The 17533-nt window shown below is 40.4% G+C and overlaps 1 protein-coding gene across 10 annotated transcripts in view; it reads left to right on the top strand.

Moving 5' to 3' along the window:
* Positions 1-929: 929 nt before the first annotated feature.
* NBEA (neurobeachin) overlaps positions 930-17533 on the top strand; it is a 499111-nt gene continuing 482507 nt past the window's right edge. For 8 of the 10 annotated variants that reach the window (XM_069882372.1, XM_069882348.1, XM_069882387.1 and 5 more), the window contains exon 1: positions 931-1330. In XM_069882372.1, the coding sequence (XP_069738473.1) occupies positions 1079-1330 (252 nt within the window). In that variant the 5' untranslated portion in view covers positions 931-1078. Of the gene's footprint in view, positions 1331-17533 lie in introns of all 10 variants that reach the window. The other 2 variants (XM_069882400.1, XM_069882331.1) reach the window with 1 other exon arrangement.

Raw genomic sequence — 17533 nt, 5'->3', positions numbered from 1 at the left:
CTAGTAATTCTGTGATTCTGTGATGAGTTCTGGAATCCTCAACATAAGAAGGACAAGGAACTGCTGGAATGGGTCCAGAAGAGGGTTACAAAGATGATCAGAGGGCAGGAGCACCTGCCATACAAGGACAGACTGTGAGAGTTCAGGTTGTTCAACCTGGAGAAGAGAAGGCTTCGAGGAGATCTTATAATGACTTTCCAGTACCTGAAAGGGGCTACAAGAAATCTGGGGAGGGACTGTTCACATAGGCTTGTAGTGATAGGATGAGGGGGAACAGGTATAAACTGGAGAGGGGCAGTTTTAGACTAGACATTAGGAAGAAATTCTTCACCATGAGGGTGGTGAGGCACTGGCACAGGTTGCCCAGGGAAGCTGTGGCTGCCCCACCCCTGGAGGTGTTCAAGGCCAGGCTGGATGGGGCTTTGGGCAGCCTGGTCTGGGGGGATGTCCCTGCCCATGGCGGGGGAGTTGGAACCGGATGGTCTTTAAGGTCCCTTCCAACCCAAGCCATTCTCTGATTCTCCCCGCCCGCCCCCCAAGTCCCCAGAACAACAAACCCCCCCGCGGGGAGGGTACGGCGGGGCCCTGGGGGCGCGGGTGGGCGGCGGGGCCGGATCACGCCCGTCCCGCAGGGGGCGCCCTTGGGCGAGGGGGTGAGGGGGGGCGGCCCCGGCGGCGGCACCTGCTCACCTGTCCCCTCCGCCGCCCGGGGGGGGCGCGGCGCGGCCCCTCCCCTCGCCGGGGCTCGGCGCAGGCGCCCTGGCGGCTACCGCAGGCAGGGGGCGGCAACATGGCGGCGTGAGCGGCGGCGGTCCGGGCTCCGACAACAACAGCGGCGGCTGCGATCGCGCCCGCGGCCCCGCGCGCCTCCGCCGGGCCTGCCCGCCCTCCCGCCCGCCTACCCGCGGCCCCTCGCGCCCCGCGGCGGGGAGGGAGTAGGCGGCCGGGCGGCCCGCGGCTAACGGGGCAGCGGCGCCCATAATAATCCCTCATTCTAGCGGAGCGGCTCCCGGGACGGCTCTCCCCCGCGGCGGATGCGGGGAGGCGGCGGCGGGGGCCGGTGACGGCGGGGGGTTCGATGGCGAGCGAGAAGCCGGCGCCGGAGCCGCAGCCCGCGGGGCTTCTCTCGGCCGGCGGCGGCAGCGGCGGCGGCGTCGCGGCGATGGGGGAGCTGAGGGCGTCGGGCTCGGGCGCCGTGGTGCTGCCCGCGGGGATGATCAACCCCGCCGTGCCCATCCGCAACATCCGGATGAAATTCGCCGTCCTCATCGGGCTCATCCAGGTCGGGGAGGTCAGCAACCGGGACATCGTGGAGACGGTGCTGAACCTGGTAAGCGGCTCGGCGCCTCGCCCCGGCGACGCCCCTGCCCGCGCTGCCTCCCCGAGGGGACGTTCTTCTCCCCTGCCCCCGCGGCCCTGCTGCGCGCACGGCCCTTCTCCGACCGCCTTCCCTCCCCGAACTCCTCTCGGTCCCCTCTCCTCGTTTAATCCCGCCGCCTGCGCTTCTCTCCTTGTGGGTGCGACAGAAGCCCCCTCGGCGCTCCCGCAACTCCGCGCAGGACCCTGCCCGGCGCCGACAGGCCACTTTCTCCCTCCCCAGTGCCTCCCCAGTGCCTCCCCCCCGGCCCGTCGCCCGCAGAACCGGAGCGTGTGCGATTCGCGGTGTTAAAAATAAGGAGGTGAAGTAATTTGCACAGTTTGGGGACGCTGCCCTATAACCTGGTGGCCGCCTCCTTGGGAGAAGAGCGATGTGGATGTGGTATCTTGTTCTGATTGAAAAACATTTAAAAAAAAAAAGCAGCCTGAGATGGTGTCTTTTCTTAGTGGCTGAAACGTGTGAAGGGTTTAACCCCGTTAGGTCAGAGCTGGTTGAGTATTTTATGTAGAGGAAGGAGATTTTTGCAAGGGTTTAATGCACTTTGGTATCTGTAATAAAGAGTTATTTGTATTGCAGTATTGTGTTGGGTTGCTCGTGTCTTAATAATCTGCCGTGCTTTCCAAAACGCATTCTTGTCTGCAAAGTAAGTCCAGTTGCTAATTTCCTTTAAGGTCGGTGTGTTGCAAAATGCTGTTGTACAGGGGTAAACAGCTTGCAACAAGAAGATTCTAAAACGTAGCTCCTTAGTCATCTGCTCACTTCATGGAGTGAAAGAGTTACTGCAGGACTGTATGACTTAATGTTTTTGCGCTACCTACACCAAAGCCTGAGGAACCTACAGAAGCCAAACGAGTGGATCTAAAAATGAATCACTTTCAATTATGTGCAATTTGGTGCTGCTCCTGAATGCAAGATTTGCCGCAGCAAAGCTTTTGAAGCAGTTCAGTCAATGAAATATCCTCAATTTTTGCATAGAAAATAGAATAGAAAAATGACTGTTCAAAACTGAATGGCAATTAATTGAAACTGCCTTTGTTTCAAATGAGTTTAATGCTGCTGACCTCCACTCGTTTTATAAAAAGTCGTGCAAAGAATGTATTTTGTTTCAAACACTTTAAAAGGATGTATTCTTCTGTTTGACAGTTATTTGCATTTGACCTAGCACAGACTGAATGGAGAAGCTGCAGCATGCAGGGAAAGACATGGTTTGGTCACATCATTTTAATATTTATGGCTTATCTGAACACAGGGTTAAAGCCCTAATAGTTTTGTGAATATGTCAAAACAGTAATCTGGTATATTTCCCACTCCTCTCTACAAGCTGTTTGACACTTAACTGAAACATAATTTGTAAATATTTTTTTTTGTTTTGGTACAAGTGTGGTACGAGTCATCATAACTTTATTGGATTATTACCCATTCCTTTAAAAGTAGCTCTCAAAATAAGGGAATGACCTGCAGTTATTTTATTAACTGGCTTTGTATAGATCATGACAGACACAAAGATGTTTAATCATTTTCTTCTTTCCTGCTTTCTGATATTTAAGCTTATTTTATTTCTGGCTGTTAATGCATCACCAACAGGGCTAACATTGGCTTGTCTTTGAGGGGGGAGGTTGGAATGTATTTTGTTATTTGTGTGTAGGACATACAGCACTTGCTACAGTGCTTGCCTTTAAGACCTAACTGCTAATTAGTTCCTATTGCTGAAAACTATGCTTGTATTTAAAAATAAACACGAGAGCATTTAACAGTACTGTTAGCATCGGGAAGCATGTATGAATGTGAAACTGCTTGGGAATCTGCTGCAGTAGCGATGCATTCTGGATCAGTCATTACTTAACAGATGGACTCTAATATACAATAGTCAGTATTCCCAAAGCAGAGAGAGGTTTTATTGGGTCTGCTAATCTTTTTCTTCTCAGGGCAGTGAACGTCTCAAACTTAGGCTTGTGTATGTTAAACTTAATTTACTCACATGTGAAACAAACATAGTGAACGTAGCAGGTAGAATCAGAATATGTTTAGTAGTTTAGAGATATGCTATTAGCTTTACTTTCTACATTGAGGATTTTAATAGCAACTTTAAATAAAATGTGGTTATATATTTTAGAAGCATTGTGTGGGAGGGACTGGGAGTAGAGAGAACTTGATTTGGTTTTTTTGTTTGATTTTTTTTTTCTTTTCCTTTAGCATTTACCTTTACTATTTCTGAGTGACTCCTGATGCAAGTGTGAGGGGACAGTGCTTAAAGAGCTGGTTTCAGTTTGATATGTCAGTTGATATGTTAAGCCTCTGAGAGAAATAGAACCTGTAGTATACCGTATTGGGTATCTTTAAGCCATTTGGTAATAGCTCTTTAGTAGCAGAATTCTGCATAGCTGAAACTTCTTTTATTATTGGAGAGAATCAGAAATGAAAGATTGAGATACTTATTTTCTTATCTGAGATTACTTCTCTCTTCTGTGTAAAGTTTAAATAAGTAAACTCATTCTCCCTGCATCTACTTGGAAACAGCAGCAATTACCTGAGTCAAAATTTTGGTTTGGCTTGCCCTTGTCATGGAGATAGCCACTCTTCTTTGCCATTAAGTTTTCTACTTGGGGTTTCTTTTGGACAGTTTTTACTTTTAAATGTTTGTTTTGGTGGCCCCATACTGTGGTCTCTGTTACTGCACTTCAGACTTACTTCACGTGGTTCCTTCTGATGTTTGTGGACATGGTGATTTATTGTATCTGTGAGGTGATGAAGTGCTTTTTATGCAGTGCTGGAAATCTTTTTCCATGTCTAATATGTTGTTGGATTTTCAGCTTTGCCAAATTTTAACAGTTGACTGTCAGCTCAGACAGTATTTTGTTCATGGGCATGCCTGTGCTGTTCATGGGATTAGCTGTTTCTCTTGATGCTTTTCTTTTTCTTAGTGACACTTGTTTTCCTTTGAACTTACCATGCGTTCAAAGTTCTGTTCTACTAGTGAATTTTTTTAAACAGAGTATTGCTTGATAGCTTTTCTAGTATTGCTTGTGTTGTTCTTCATTGCATTGCATTGTAGAAGGCACAATGGAGAGAGGATTCAGCACTTTATATGCCTATGAATTACTTGGTTATCCTTAAAAAAAAAAGGGCTAGTGTGTTAATACTATGAAGATCAGAAGATAGAAGTCTTTGAGCTGAAGACTTTCTAGAATGACTTTTCTTTAAACTATTGTATTCTTTTTACATTTCTGGAAGTAGGAGAAAACTCCTTATTGTACCTCATACATTATTCTATGATGATGCTTTTTTTTTTATTTTGTCCTGTGGGTTTAATACGAATTCCCACGTTCAGTGTGCTCTCTCAAAGGTTATCTTCACTAACTCTTGTTTACTGCAAAAGCACCAAACTGGAGAAGGCTTTCCTTGCAAAAAACGTAATCCTCTGATTGCTCTTAATGACTTCTCTTTTGGGGGTATTTTGACACCAGTTCTGTGCTTCTAGAATGAGGAGGCCTTTCCCCTTGGAACAGCTCTATCAGTTTTCTTAGGGTACTCTCATGGATGTTATTGCTGTGATGGATGTGCTTGTTGTTATTCTCCATAGTTCCTTTGCTTCTTGATGCCCTTTTGTATGTATGATGTGCATTAGACTGATGTTTCAAGTAAAGTTCTGTGCCATGTGCTCCAGCAAATATGATATTAAGGTGGAACTGGGTCAGTCTGCCCACCCGTATTCTTCTGCTTTAAGTGTGTTTTGGTTTCACTTATTTCCTAGTTCAAAATTTCCACACATGGTTTTAATTAGTTTTTTCTAGAATATATATTAATTAGTGTTTCCTTTTGTTATTTTTACTGACTTTCTTCCTTAGTTCTCTGCTTTTTCAGTATCTTAGTGGTCTTGGGAATTCTTTCAGTGTATATTTTGAACTGTCTCTTGTCTAGCTTTCATCAGACATGACTACGTGAATTGCATAGTTTCTTAGCTTTTAGAAAGCTTCCTGTGTTTCAGTTTGAATTTCCTAGAACTTTGATTTTGAGTTTTCTAGTGATGCTGCTATGTCAGTGTGGAAAAAAAGGTGAACTGGAAGCTCACTGATAGTAAGAAACTGCCTGGTGCTGACACATGCTGCTCATTTTGGCTATGCATCTTGAACAGATGATGTGATGCAAATCTGAATAGTTTTCAGTCTGATACAGGTGTAGCCAATAAGTGTTCTCCTTGTGCAATCTGGAAAGCTTTTATATATATTTTGTCAGGCTAGAGAGTGCTTACAAGAACTAGGTCAAACACCATGCATAGTTCAAAAAGTCTCTTGCTGTTCTTGTTGACTGCAGCCCACGCTTCTGCCTAGCTCTTCTCATTTTCTTGGCTTTTCCATCCTACTTCACTGTTAGTCACCCATCACAGGAGGTAAGCCATTTTTTAGTACTTTGTCACATTGTGTTCTTGCACGAGTGGCATTTGCAGCTTCAGAGCAAACAAGTTGGATTATGTGAGAGATCCTTCTCACCCTACAAGCTTTCTGTAGTAGTGGTCAGCTAGGGGAAAATATAATGGGAGGCAAACATAATAAAGATTTTCCTTTGGTACTTCTGTTCTTCAGACATTGGTTGAGGGTCTTCTTGAGCTAAAGTTGGCTTTTTATATTTGAGTTCTTTGAATCCACTTACAGTTTTGGTTTCGGCAACATCCTGTAGCAAAGTTCTGCTCTTGTGGGGGAGGAAGAATCACTTTTGTTTGTTGGATGCTGCTGTACTCTGAGAAAGCATGGGCCTCATGAGCTTTAGCTTCCATTGTGTGACTTCTGTTTTTCTAATGGAGCTAGCTTTGCAGGCTTGGGAATCTTATTGTGTCTTCTTGGCGGAAGCCTTCCCAGTTTTGTAGTGTAGTTCTTTATTTATAGGTGTTATTGTTCAAAAAGCAAAGTTTGAGGGTATTTTGAAGTTGTTGGGGTTTTTCTCTGTGTGTGAATTTTGTTGTAGGTAATAGTTAACTGGAGGTGGCAGTCCTTGTCCATGTTACCATCTGTCCCACTGCTCCTTTATTATCCTGCTAGTATTATCTCCATACTAAAGTACATCTGGAAGTTACTGTAGAAGCCATAGGAGCCATGCAGGAAGAATCATAGAATCATAGAATAACCAGGTTGGAAGAGACCCACTAGATCATCGAGTCCAACCAAAAGAGAAGTATCAAAGGCAAGAGTTACTAATAATGTTCCAGGGGCAGCTACTTGAGTACTGTAGCTGTTGTCATTATATAGGATTTTCATGGAAAATATAGTTTTGGTTACAGAAAATCTGTGAATGACTGAATGCTCACTTAATTTCTTTTAGCATAACTGATTTGTTTTGGCTTTTTTATCTAATATTTGACAGCAGGTGTTTATGGGTGGGAAGTTTTTTTCCATCCTTTTATCAGTTATGAAGCACTAGTGATATCTCAGCAGGTGGCTTGGAATCTTGTGTCTTAGTATGATAGATTGATAAATTTCTACAGGTGATAACTTTTTAGAAATCTGTCAGGGTAAGTGTATCCCTGAGTATTCACTGCCGCTTAACTCTGAACAGTTATTTTCATCTTCACTGTACATCTTACTTGTCTTTACAGGATTCAGTTTGTGGATTGTAAAGGAGTTGAATACTGAAAGGCTTTTTTATTATGTTTGTCACACTGAAGTCATAAAATCCTGAAACTGGTATTAATAAACCACCTCCAGTCTTTGGCCTTTCCCCCCACTTCCACCTGAGAACTCGCCTATATTTTATCCTTTTGCATCAAACAAAGGGTTAGCACCTTTCACTCTCAAGATGCTATTTTTACAAAATTGTGACCTGATTCCCCATTTAAACTGTGTTTTACAAGGCTAAGTATTTAGCTGTATACTCAGTTATACACTAATCTTTCTCTCCCACCCATGTTTTCCCTCACTGTCTCCCCAGCCCCTTGGCTTTCAGATGACTAGTCAAAGGAGTAGAAATCAAGGGGCATGTCTCATGACATTTGAAGTCTGATGTCCAGGAGGCTGTGGTGCAGTTTTTCTTTCACGTTAATGCTTTTCACTCATACTTTTCAAGTGTATGAATCACTGTCTATATTACATCCTTAAAAATCCCACAAAACCTAACACGCAAATCCTGCATAATCATCTCTGAATTCCTACTGAAGCGTTCGTTCCCCTTTCATGCTATAGTGAATTTAGTTGAAGTGGGATGAAGTCTGTGATTTGGTTAGTACCAATTCTGAGACTTTTATATCTTGATAAATACTGTGAGTATTAACACAGCTGTGTTTATAGGCTATTCAAGCTGTTTTAGTCAGTGTTTCAATCTTACCTGCTCATTACTTGGTACTACACTTTTTTTTGGTTTTGTATCTTAACCTGTCTAGTAAATCTGCTACTTCAGATCTGTTTGTCTTGCTTTCCCATTACTACAGCATTTTTTAGTACTTTACACAGAACAGTATCATTTCAGCTACCTCACTAGTAAATGTCTTATATGTGCCTGATGGTCAAAGGGTCCGAATAATAGTGTGTGCTGATGAAGTTCCATTTGTTTTATGATGGAATGTAATCTTTAACTACCATTAATATTTTTTGGAAATAGCCCATTGTGAAGTTTCATTCATTCTTGTATAAAAAGAACCCTTCAGCTTTTTTTAAGCCTGAATCAAATTTAGAATTTGCTTTTGTAATCAGAGGCAGCAGATCTTTTCAAACATCAGTTTTGAATTCAGAGATCTACCTCCTACTTCAATCTTGCAAAAGTTTGGCTTGGATACACTATGAATATATGACATTCAGTGTAAAGATAACAAATAATTAAAAAAAAAGGGGGGTAACTTGTGTAGAGTCACATTTTGGTTCCTTAATATAAGAAATACCTGTTTCAACTATAGGTTTGTGATGGATTTCGGATACTTGAACTATAGTTTCATAACATCCTATTTAGGAAGATTGTTAATGACGTTCAACACTAAGAAAAAGATTGTTATTTCCAGTAGAGAAGCACTTCAACTTCTTATCAACCTACTGACTACTAAAATTTGCATTGTGATAACTTTTGTGATTTAGAGTTTTTCCACGTACTTCAAAAGTAGAATAATCTTCAGTAAATAAGTCCAAGTAGTTTTGGTGTTACTGAGATATATACAAGTGATGTCAATGCATTTATACTAATGCAACCTGATAATGTGACTACCTGTTTTTGTTTAAAATTGGTTTGCCTAAGTGAAATAATTCCAACCTTCACTGAAATTTCACTGAAAGCTTGCATAAATGTGAATACTGCTTATGTTATTCAACAGTTTACAAATGCTTGCATTCTATGTTTGGAAAGTGTTTATTTCACTACCCTTTTGTTTACAGTTGGAGGCCTTTCTTAACTATGCAGAATAGGAGTTAGGTTTTTGAACGAGCTGGAAGTAAGATAGGGCAAGATATTTGCTCATAGGCAAAACTATTTGGTACTTGATGGATTTTGTAGTTCTAGGACAGTGTAGAAGGGAGGACAGAAATAATCATTCTTGGAGAAGAACCTTCTAAACCATCACCATTACCAGTAATATGGCAGTATAATCTGTTTAACATGATCTCTGTTTTTTCTTTTTCCTTGTAAGTTTTCATATTCTGTGACAAATACTCAATTACATGAAATTTTCCTTGATTGCCTGCTTTAAGGGCCATTATAACAGGTTAGTTGGTTTTGGTTGTTTGTGGGTTTTTCTTCCTTTTTTTGCTCTTGTTTTGTAAAAAGAAAATTTCTCAATATCTATAAACAAACCTATGAATTTGGAAATGACATGTACTTTGGTTCACAAAGGAGCTTGTACAAACCAATTCATACGAAGACTTTTTCCTACTGTAGAATTATAGAAAGCAATATAGTATACTTTCATTAAATATAGAATAGCAACCACAAAATGCATGTTCAAGCAAGTAATGAACTGAATGAAGGCAAGTCCTATCTTGGATTGTTCATGCCTGACTGATCAGAGTTTGCTGTTACTTTTCAGTAATAGTTTGTGTACTCACTGTGTTTGAAAAATGTTTCTTGATTTAATTGTGAGCCAAAAATCTTGCTATGTCACTTTCAGTGTTAAGAACCTTAAATTAAAAAAAAAAATAAATTATTTGAAATCAGAAGAGTTTTCTTGTTTAAAGTTGGACTTATGTTTTATAGCTAGTAGAATAGGAAGGCTGTCTTCCTATAGGATTTATGCATCAGAATGTAGTGACAGGGTGTTGTCAGCTCCATTTGCGTAGCATTTCTGTAATGTGAGCAAATGTATTTAAAGATTGCTACAGATCTAAAAGAAGTGAAAAGCAGTGTTTCAACTACTTTATCTGAGCATGTTATCCAGGGAGAATAAGCTTCCCAATGGTCTGGAAATGTAGTTGGGGATTCAGCACCTTTGCAGAAGGGCATTATCTGCAGCTGTTTAATTGTGGGAGTTGGAATGTTGGTAGAATAGGGCAAGAGGTGTTCCCTGAAATGAGAAGAGAAAGCCAGTTTGGTAGGAAGGAAGCAATTTCATCCCTCTTCAAATCATAATTTTTGTGTAAATAAATGAAACTTATCATGGGGCCTCTGGAAGCTGCATTGTGGGTATGTTAAGTACGCAAAGAGGAAGGAGATAAAGAACCTTACCAAGTATTGTGTTACACTTTTACATCTGGTGACTTCTGCCATTTTCTTTTGAGATTGAGAGCTCCAGCAAAAGCTGTGATTGTAAACTCAGGGTTTATATATCCAGTAGAATTGTTTGCCTCAATGTGTTTCTCCATGAGCAAGAAGTTCACTGTCACAAAGTTGTCAAAAAAATTAGTATTGGTACCTCTTCTTTCCCTTTTATTACTTTAGTGGAATACATTGTGTTTTGGTAAATGGCAAGGTGTGTGGTATTTGTGAGTCATGTATGTGACTGATGGCTTGACTTTTCATATGCTGAATAGCTGAAACTTGTGGAAACATTTGAGTAAGACTGCATTTAACTGAATAAGATCTTCCAAGCAAGATGCTTTGGAAGTGGGAGCTACTTCATTCTTCTGATCCTTTTTCCCTGAAGAGATTTGTGGAATTCCTGCCCCATGTTTCAGTCTCGGGGGTTCTAAAAGTCTTTGCTTCTACTTCTGTGTGATCAGCTATGGCTCCAAATGACCTGCAGAAGTCTTCCAGTTTTTGCTTTGTTTTATGTGGCTTTTAGGTGATTTGAAAGACTTTCTTGTTCGCTCTGTTCCTTGTGGAAATGTTGCCGCCTCCGTTGCATCTTTTGAAATATTAGATAGCATTATGTGTCTGCAGAAATAGACTTAGTAGAACTTGTTAGAGTTGCATCTGCCGTCCAAGACTGAAGTGAATTGATTCTATCTGAAAAGAAACTTCAACATGCTGTCTTGGACTCACATGCAATACAATTTTTTTTTTTTTCCTCTCATCAAAATCATTTCAATAATCATGTCTCTTCATTCTCCTCTTTGGCTCTAATACTACGAGATCTTCCTGAAACTTCATCGTCAAAGCACTTTTATAAGCCAGCAGAATAATAGAAATTGCAAAGAATTGTAGAACAGTTGAGGGTAGAAGAGACCTTGGGAGGTCTCTTGACAAAAGTCCATGTTGAAAGCAGGGTCAGCTAGAGCAAGGTGCTCCGGGCCTTTTCCTGGCTGGGTTTTGGATGTTTCTAAGGATGGAGGCCCTGACGTCAAATTTTTTCTTAGGTGTAAGTGGAGTTTCCTGTGCTTGTTGCAACTCATTGTGTCACTGAGTGTCACTGGGAAGAGTCTTGCTCCTTTGTCTCTACTCCTTTCCCTCCCTACTCCTTCTACAAATGCATATACACATTTATAAAGACCTCTTCAAACCTTCTCTTAAGGTTAAGCAATCCCAGCTGTCTTCAGCCTTTCTTGATATGACAGATGTTCCAATCCCTTAATCATTTGCACATTTAGATCTTGATTCTCCTAGTGCAGATATAATAGTACTCCTTTCCAAAAAGTGAGTGGTGGAGTGAATCTGGGAAGCCTTTTAATTATAGCATCCTTTTTTTCTCATCTCGCAGTGTGAGCTGCAGTATCTGCTACAAATAATCCAGTCAGTATTGCTATGCCTAACCCAGCAAAGGACAATTTGCACCACATGCAGCCAGGAAAGAAAACAGACCTCCTTGAGCTACAGCAGCGTTTGCTTTTCATCTGTTGTGCCTGCTTGTTAATAACTAGTCTTGGATGAAACACACAAACCTGAGAGTGTCTGTCAGTTCTGGAAATCACAGTTATGGTTGTAGGTAAGCTATACTTCTTGAATTTCAGAAATACAGAATATAGCTACATTTGATATTCTGTTAAAGATGTATAAGGTTAATATTAATGGCTTAATACTGAGTTAATGAAACTTCGTGGCTCTTAACGTATACTATAAATACTACCTTCTTCAATGAACTAGCATGAATTGAAATGAAACTGGAAGAGCTATTAGCAGAGTCTTCAAAGTTACAGATACTTAATAAAGCAGAAGGGGAAAAAAATTACTACTATATTGTATAGGGCCAAAGCTGTTGAAATCCTGCCTTGAGATTTTTGAAAAGAATAGATTCATGAATTCATAGATGAAAAGTTCAGTAGCACTTTGTGTGTATAACTATATGTAACTTAGAAACTGTAACGTATTAAGGAAAGGTGATTGTGGAATGAAATTTTTATAGTTTGCTTCATGCAAAGAAAATAATTCTTTCAAGCTAAATTGTACAGTAATAAACACATTGTCACTGGAACAATGTGTAGGTTTAGTTACTGACAGGAGTCAGTCTCAACATTTAAAAGGTAGTGCTCACTGCGGAGGAGTTGATATTGTCTTTAAAATGGACTATTTTTCAATGAAAAAGTTGATATTTACAGGTATTTCCTGAAATCCAGAAGCAGGTTATTTGCGGTTCTCACAGTCACAATGATTTCCTTAATTATTAGTATAAATGCTTGTTAAAATATATTATCTATTTATTATTAATGATAGTAAAATGATGTTGTGGGTTTTTTAAGAAGTGGTGAAATTCTATTTAGGAACACTAGATCTACTTGATTTTTGCATGTCCTGGTTCAGTTAAAGTAGTTTTCAAGTCTATAATTCTTTCTCGCTTAAAAGTATACTTTACTAAGCAAGCTATCACTTTTTCAGAAGCCCAACAGCTCAAACTAATGCAAATACACATAAAACATGTTTTAAGAGCCTTTGGTGTAACTACAAGAAACACTGGAAGGATGGGAAAGGAGGAAGCAGACGCTTCAACGGAATGAGACTAAAACCAAAGCTGTTACTTCTCTAGTTGAGTTGGTACCATCACAAAAAGGTGTAAGCTTGTTGTTTAGGTAAAGTTTAGCTATTAAGAAATGATACTATTGAAAGGAGGCTTTACATGGGAAAAAAAACCCCAAACACCCTCTTAATAGTATGAGTGGAAAACCCTGAGCGCATCAGGTTATCTTCTCTGATGCAGTGTCCACCTGAATTCACAAAGATCTTTAAATGATGCTTTATTACTTTGTGTTTTATTACTTCGTGAAGTGTCTGAGGGAATTATCACCATCTGTTAATATCAGAGTCTGAGCCACATATGGGCTTCCATATGCCTTAAGTGTTGATTTTTTTTTTTTAAGAAAGAAATTCTTCTCCTAAAACTAAACTTAAAGCACTTAAGAGGTTTCAGAGTGTAGATAGACAATACCTTTTTTTTTAATAGTCCAGACTTAAGCTCTTTGATCGTTTATCCCAGCTTTGGTTTGTAATTCTATCCTGTGTTCTGAAGTTAGAATGGCTACCCATACTTGCAATTGAGCTCTTCTCCTGCACTAGTTATGACATAACTTGCTTTTAAACATTAAGTCAGTTGAGCTCTGTTTTAGCCAAAACTTACTTCAGCCTGAGAAGAGAGTAATCTGAAATGTGTCTTCTACCAAAATCTGTTGGTATCCAGATATGCAGAAAAAGCCATAAGAAACTTGAGATGTTGATACAGTCTAAATCCTTTCTGTTGGTCAGAGGAGTCTTAAAATTTAAGACTCGTTTAGATTGTTATTTCAAAATTCCTCTCTCATCTGCTCCTTGTGGAGTTAGAGTAGATTTTAGGGCTTTCTCAGTAAGGAAGCTTGTTAAGCAATCTAAACTAAACTGGTGCCAGTCTGCTAACATAGGGATTCAGTTTTCTGAATTTTGTCTGTGGTCATGTTATGTCTTTCTATATTGGTCTCTTAAATGGTTGTTTCTCCCCCACCCCAGTATAGGGAGGGGTGTGGCGTTTTGAGGATGAGCAATGGGGGTTTTTTTGCTTAAGCAGTACCTCTGAACTGGCTGTGTATGGTTTTGCTGCCTTAGTTATTTGAAAAATCTTTGGTTTAAAAATCTTACATGTGCATTTTGTAGAGTATGTAAGCTGTTGAGGAGACCACGTACTTCATAGTAAAACCAGGATGTGGTACAAGCTGCAGCTGGCAGTGCAGCCCATGTGAATTTTGATTTAAAGTTTTTTAAGAAATCCTGAAGATTTCCTGGGAGATAGGAAGGAATTATTTGTGGTCTAAAACCAAATCCTGACTTAAGAAACACTATTTGACATTTCTATTTATTTAGAAAATTGAAATCCAGCTAAATAGTCTATGCTTAGTGTAGCAAGATGAGATCTCTAAAAAGCTCTAATGAAAGGCTACTGAGGCATTATTAAAAATTAATGCAGCCAAGAGAGTTATTGGGAAAAGTAGCATTTAGCAGTAATTGTTAATACATTTTGGTATTATTGTATGATAAGTAGCTTGCAGATTTTTAATCTGTTCAGTTTCCCTAGTAATATTTTTAATTATTTTTTTCAACATTTTGTTCTTATGTATGTGCAAGTTAACAGTAACCATCCTAGGTCTATAGGTTTGTACAGTGGCTGAAAACAAAGACTTGCCTGAAGTTTTCTTTTGTTATAAGCATCAAAATAAGCTGTAGAGGAAATATACTTTAAGCAATCCGACTGACCTTTGAGGAGTAAAATATCGTAGAAAAAAGTACATTATGATGCTTTGTGGGGACAATATCCAGGATAATGCTTAGGTTTTGAAGGTGATGGTGTTTGGGAGATTGGAGTGATATGGTTGTGGTCTCAGTGAGTGTGGCAAGGTTTGTGTGGCGAGGGGTAGTGAAGGGGCTACAGGGGCTTCTATGAGAAGCTGCTAGAAGCTTCCCCTTTGACTGAGTCAGTGCCAGCCAGCTGCAGGACAGACCTGACTCTGATCAAGGCTGAGCCCTTCATCAATGGTGGTAGCACCTCTGAGGTACATATTTAAGAAGGGGAAAAAACCTGCTGTGCAACAGCAGCTGAAGAGAGGAGTGAGAATATAAGAGAGAAATAGTCCTGCAGGCACCAAGGTCAGTGAAGAAGGTGGGGGAGGAGGTGCTCCAGATGCTGGAGCAGAGATTCCCCTGCAGCCCATGTTGAAGACCACGGTAAGGCAGGCTTTTCATCTGCAGCCTGTGGAGGTTAGCAGTGGAGCAGATATCCACCTGCAGCCCATGGAAGACACCACGCCGGAGCAGATGGATGTGCCTGAAGGAAATTGTGACCCCATGGTGTGCCTGCACTGGAGCAGTTTTCTGGGAGAACATCTGGACCCATGGAGAGCCCATGCTGGAGCAGGCTTGCTGGCAAGACATGAGACTCCATGGGGGAACCACACTGGAGCAGTCTCTTCCTGAACTGCTGCATCCTGTAGAAAAGTTGCACACTGAATCAATTTGTCAAGAACTGCTGCCCATGGGAAGGACTCACGTTGCAGAAGTTAGTAGAGAACTGTCTCCTGTGGGAGAGGCCCCATGTTGTGGCAGGGCAGGAGTGTGAGAAGGAAGGAGTAGCAGAGACAACATGTGATGAACTGACTCAACCCTCATTCCCCATCCCTCTGTGGCACTGGAGGGAGAGAAGGCAGGGAAAATCAGGAGTGCAGTTGAGCCTGGGAAGAAAGGAGGGGTGGAAGGAAAGTATTTTAAGATTTGATTTTGTTTTCTCATTATTCTGCTTTTCCCCAAATCCAGTCTTTTGCCTGTGATAGCAATTACTGAGTTATCTCCCTGTCCTTATCTTGACCCACAAGCCTTTTGTTGTATTTTTCTCCCTCTGTCCAGCTGAGGAGCAGGAGTGGTAGGAGTGTCTTGGAGGATACCTGGCGTCCAGCCAGTCAACCCACCACAGAGAGATAGATTTTGTTTAAATGGTAAAAACAGTTTGAAATACAATTCTTAAGCAGATACAGAAAACCTGTGGGTTAAATATTTATGTTTATAGTTGTAAACAGAATTACAGTTTTATGCAGAGGTGATCAATGTACACTACTATTCATTTCTCTATTTCAACAAACAGCTGTTTTTCAGCTTTTGAAATTTATGGACTTCCTTCATTGTGTTGACATTTGCAGTGTTGAAGTATAATTAAAAAAATGTGATTGATACTTTTGAGTGATGAATTATGTATGCTGGCTGTCCTAGATGCATTGCAGTTTTTGATATATCAATAGATTCTGACTTGTTAAAAGAAGAGGCAGTGGTGTGCAACTCTTCAGCAACTCTACTGCGTGAAGTTATTTAGAGACTTCTTGGAGGACCGTGTTTCCAGTAAACAGCTTGAATTAAACTTTTTGTGTCTCTAATCCCACTTTCTACTTCAATGCAATGTAGATGAACGTGCTAACATTTCAAGCTCTATAGCTTTTACTTATACATCTAGGGATTATTTTCTACTAACTAGTGCCCCTATGTGACACATCTACTGGAAATGTATGCCCAACTTTCACAAAGAAAGACTCAGAACTTCAGTCTTGTAGGCTTTGTGTCTCATAGCTACATTGTGCTTTGTAAGTCCCTGGCAGAACAGAAAGAAAAGTGTAACTGCTCCTCTTGGGCAGAGTTTGTAGTGACTGAGATGTTTTACCCTGGACTGGAATATTATAATTAAGTGAGTATTAAAGGGTGAATTCAATCTTTTCTTTTTCAAGTCTATCAGGCAGCCACTGCTATTTAAAACTCTCTTGTGTAGGAGAAAACTGTAATTTATTTGTTATGGTGGTTGAATGGTAAGTTACAATTTAAATTTAACAAACAAATGAACAGGAACTCCCCAAGTTTGTGTTGGTTCTGGGAATGTTCAAAATGTGCCCAGCTAGCCTCCAGGTAAGTAACATACTGTCATGGCACAGTTAGTGTGAAATTTCTTCTTTTAACTGGAAAGGTTTTTCTAATTTTTGTGTAGAAGAAAGGATCAGGGCCATCTTTGAACTCCTTCCTTCTTATCACTATTGTATAGTGTTTTCTGGTTTGATTGACTGCCGTACACCAGCATGCATGTATTTGTGTGTTGTCAGCCTCAAAATGCTTGATTGGTTTTGTCTGTGGTTGGTACTTATACCAAGGATGCTTATGTAAGATTTTATTTTTCTTTGTGCAGGTGGGATTAACATTGTTTCATTTTGTGCGCTTTTTAAATTACAGAAGTATTCTTTTTCTTTTTTTTTTTCTCCTTTGTACAGGGTCAGTTAAGACTTTCACAGATGTCTGGCACATTTAATTGCAAACTACCACTGAACTGCATGCACATTGTTCGGTTGGATCATCTCTTCTTGTTTAAAAATTCATGGCAAAAATGAAAGAAAATGGAATGCCTAGTGAGCATCAGTAAATTATAAATGTAAATATAAGCATTTGGAGGTACTCTGTGATATGAAAAAAAAAATATGTTATTGTAGATGTTATCCAGCTTTGAATTGCAGGATTCTGAAGCCTTAATGATGAACTAGGAAAGTCGGTTTAAATTGGGAGGGGAAAGACCCTTGAATCAGTTACAGAATGTTAAATCATGACTCTCAGAACAGTTTAGAATGGAAGGCCTCTTATTAGTGCTAGTCAAAACTGACAAAGCACGTAGTCAAGTATCGGCTGTGGGAGAAGGCATGATGGAACGTGCAGATTTAAAAACCTGATACCTTCCAAGTTTGTTTTTACTTTTTTCACTGTTTGTTTTTATTTTTCTTTCAAAAATGTTAAAGGCTGCTTGTTTAAAAAAGGCGGATCTTTTGGACCTATATGGCCCTCTTGTTCTTCAGAGTGGCTTTGTGGCTTTCCTTGTTTGATTGTGTAGGTGACATGTTACTTGCA

Source organism: Phaenicophaeus curvirostris, chromosome 1 (genome assembly GCF_032191515.1).
Source record: "Phaenicophaeus curvirostris isolate KB17595 chromosome 1, BPBGC_Pcur_1.0, whole genome shotgun sequence".
NCBI classification, from domain to species: Eukaryota; Metazoa; Chordata; class Aves; order Cuculiformes; family Cuculidae; genus Phaenicophaeus; species Phaenicophaeus curvirostris.
The sequence above is the reverse complement of the archived record's forward strand: the minus strand, read 5'-3'. Positions and strand labels throughout refer to the sequence as shown.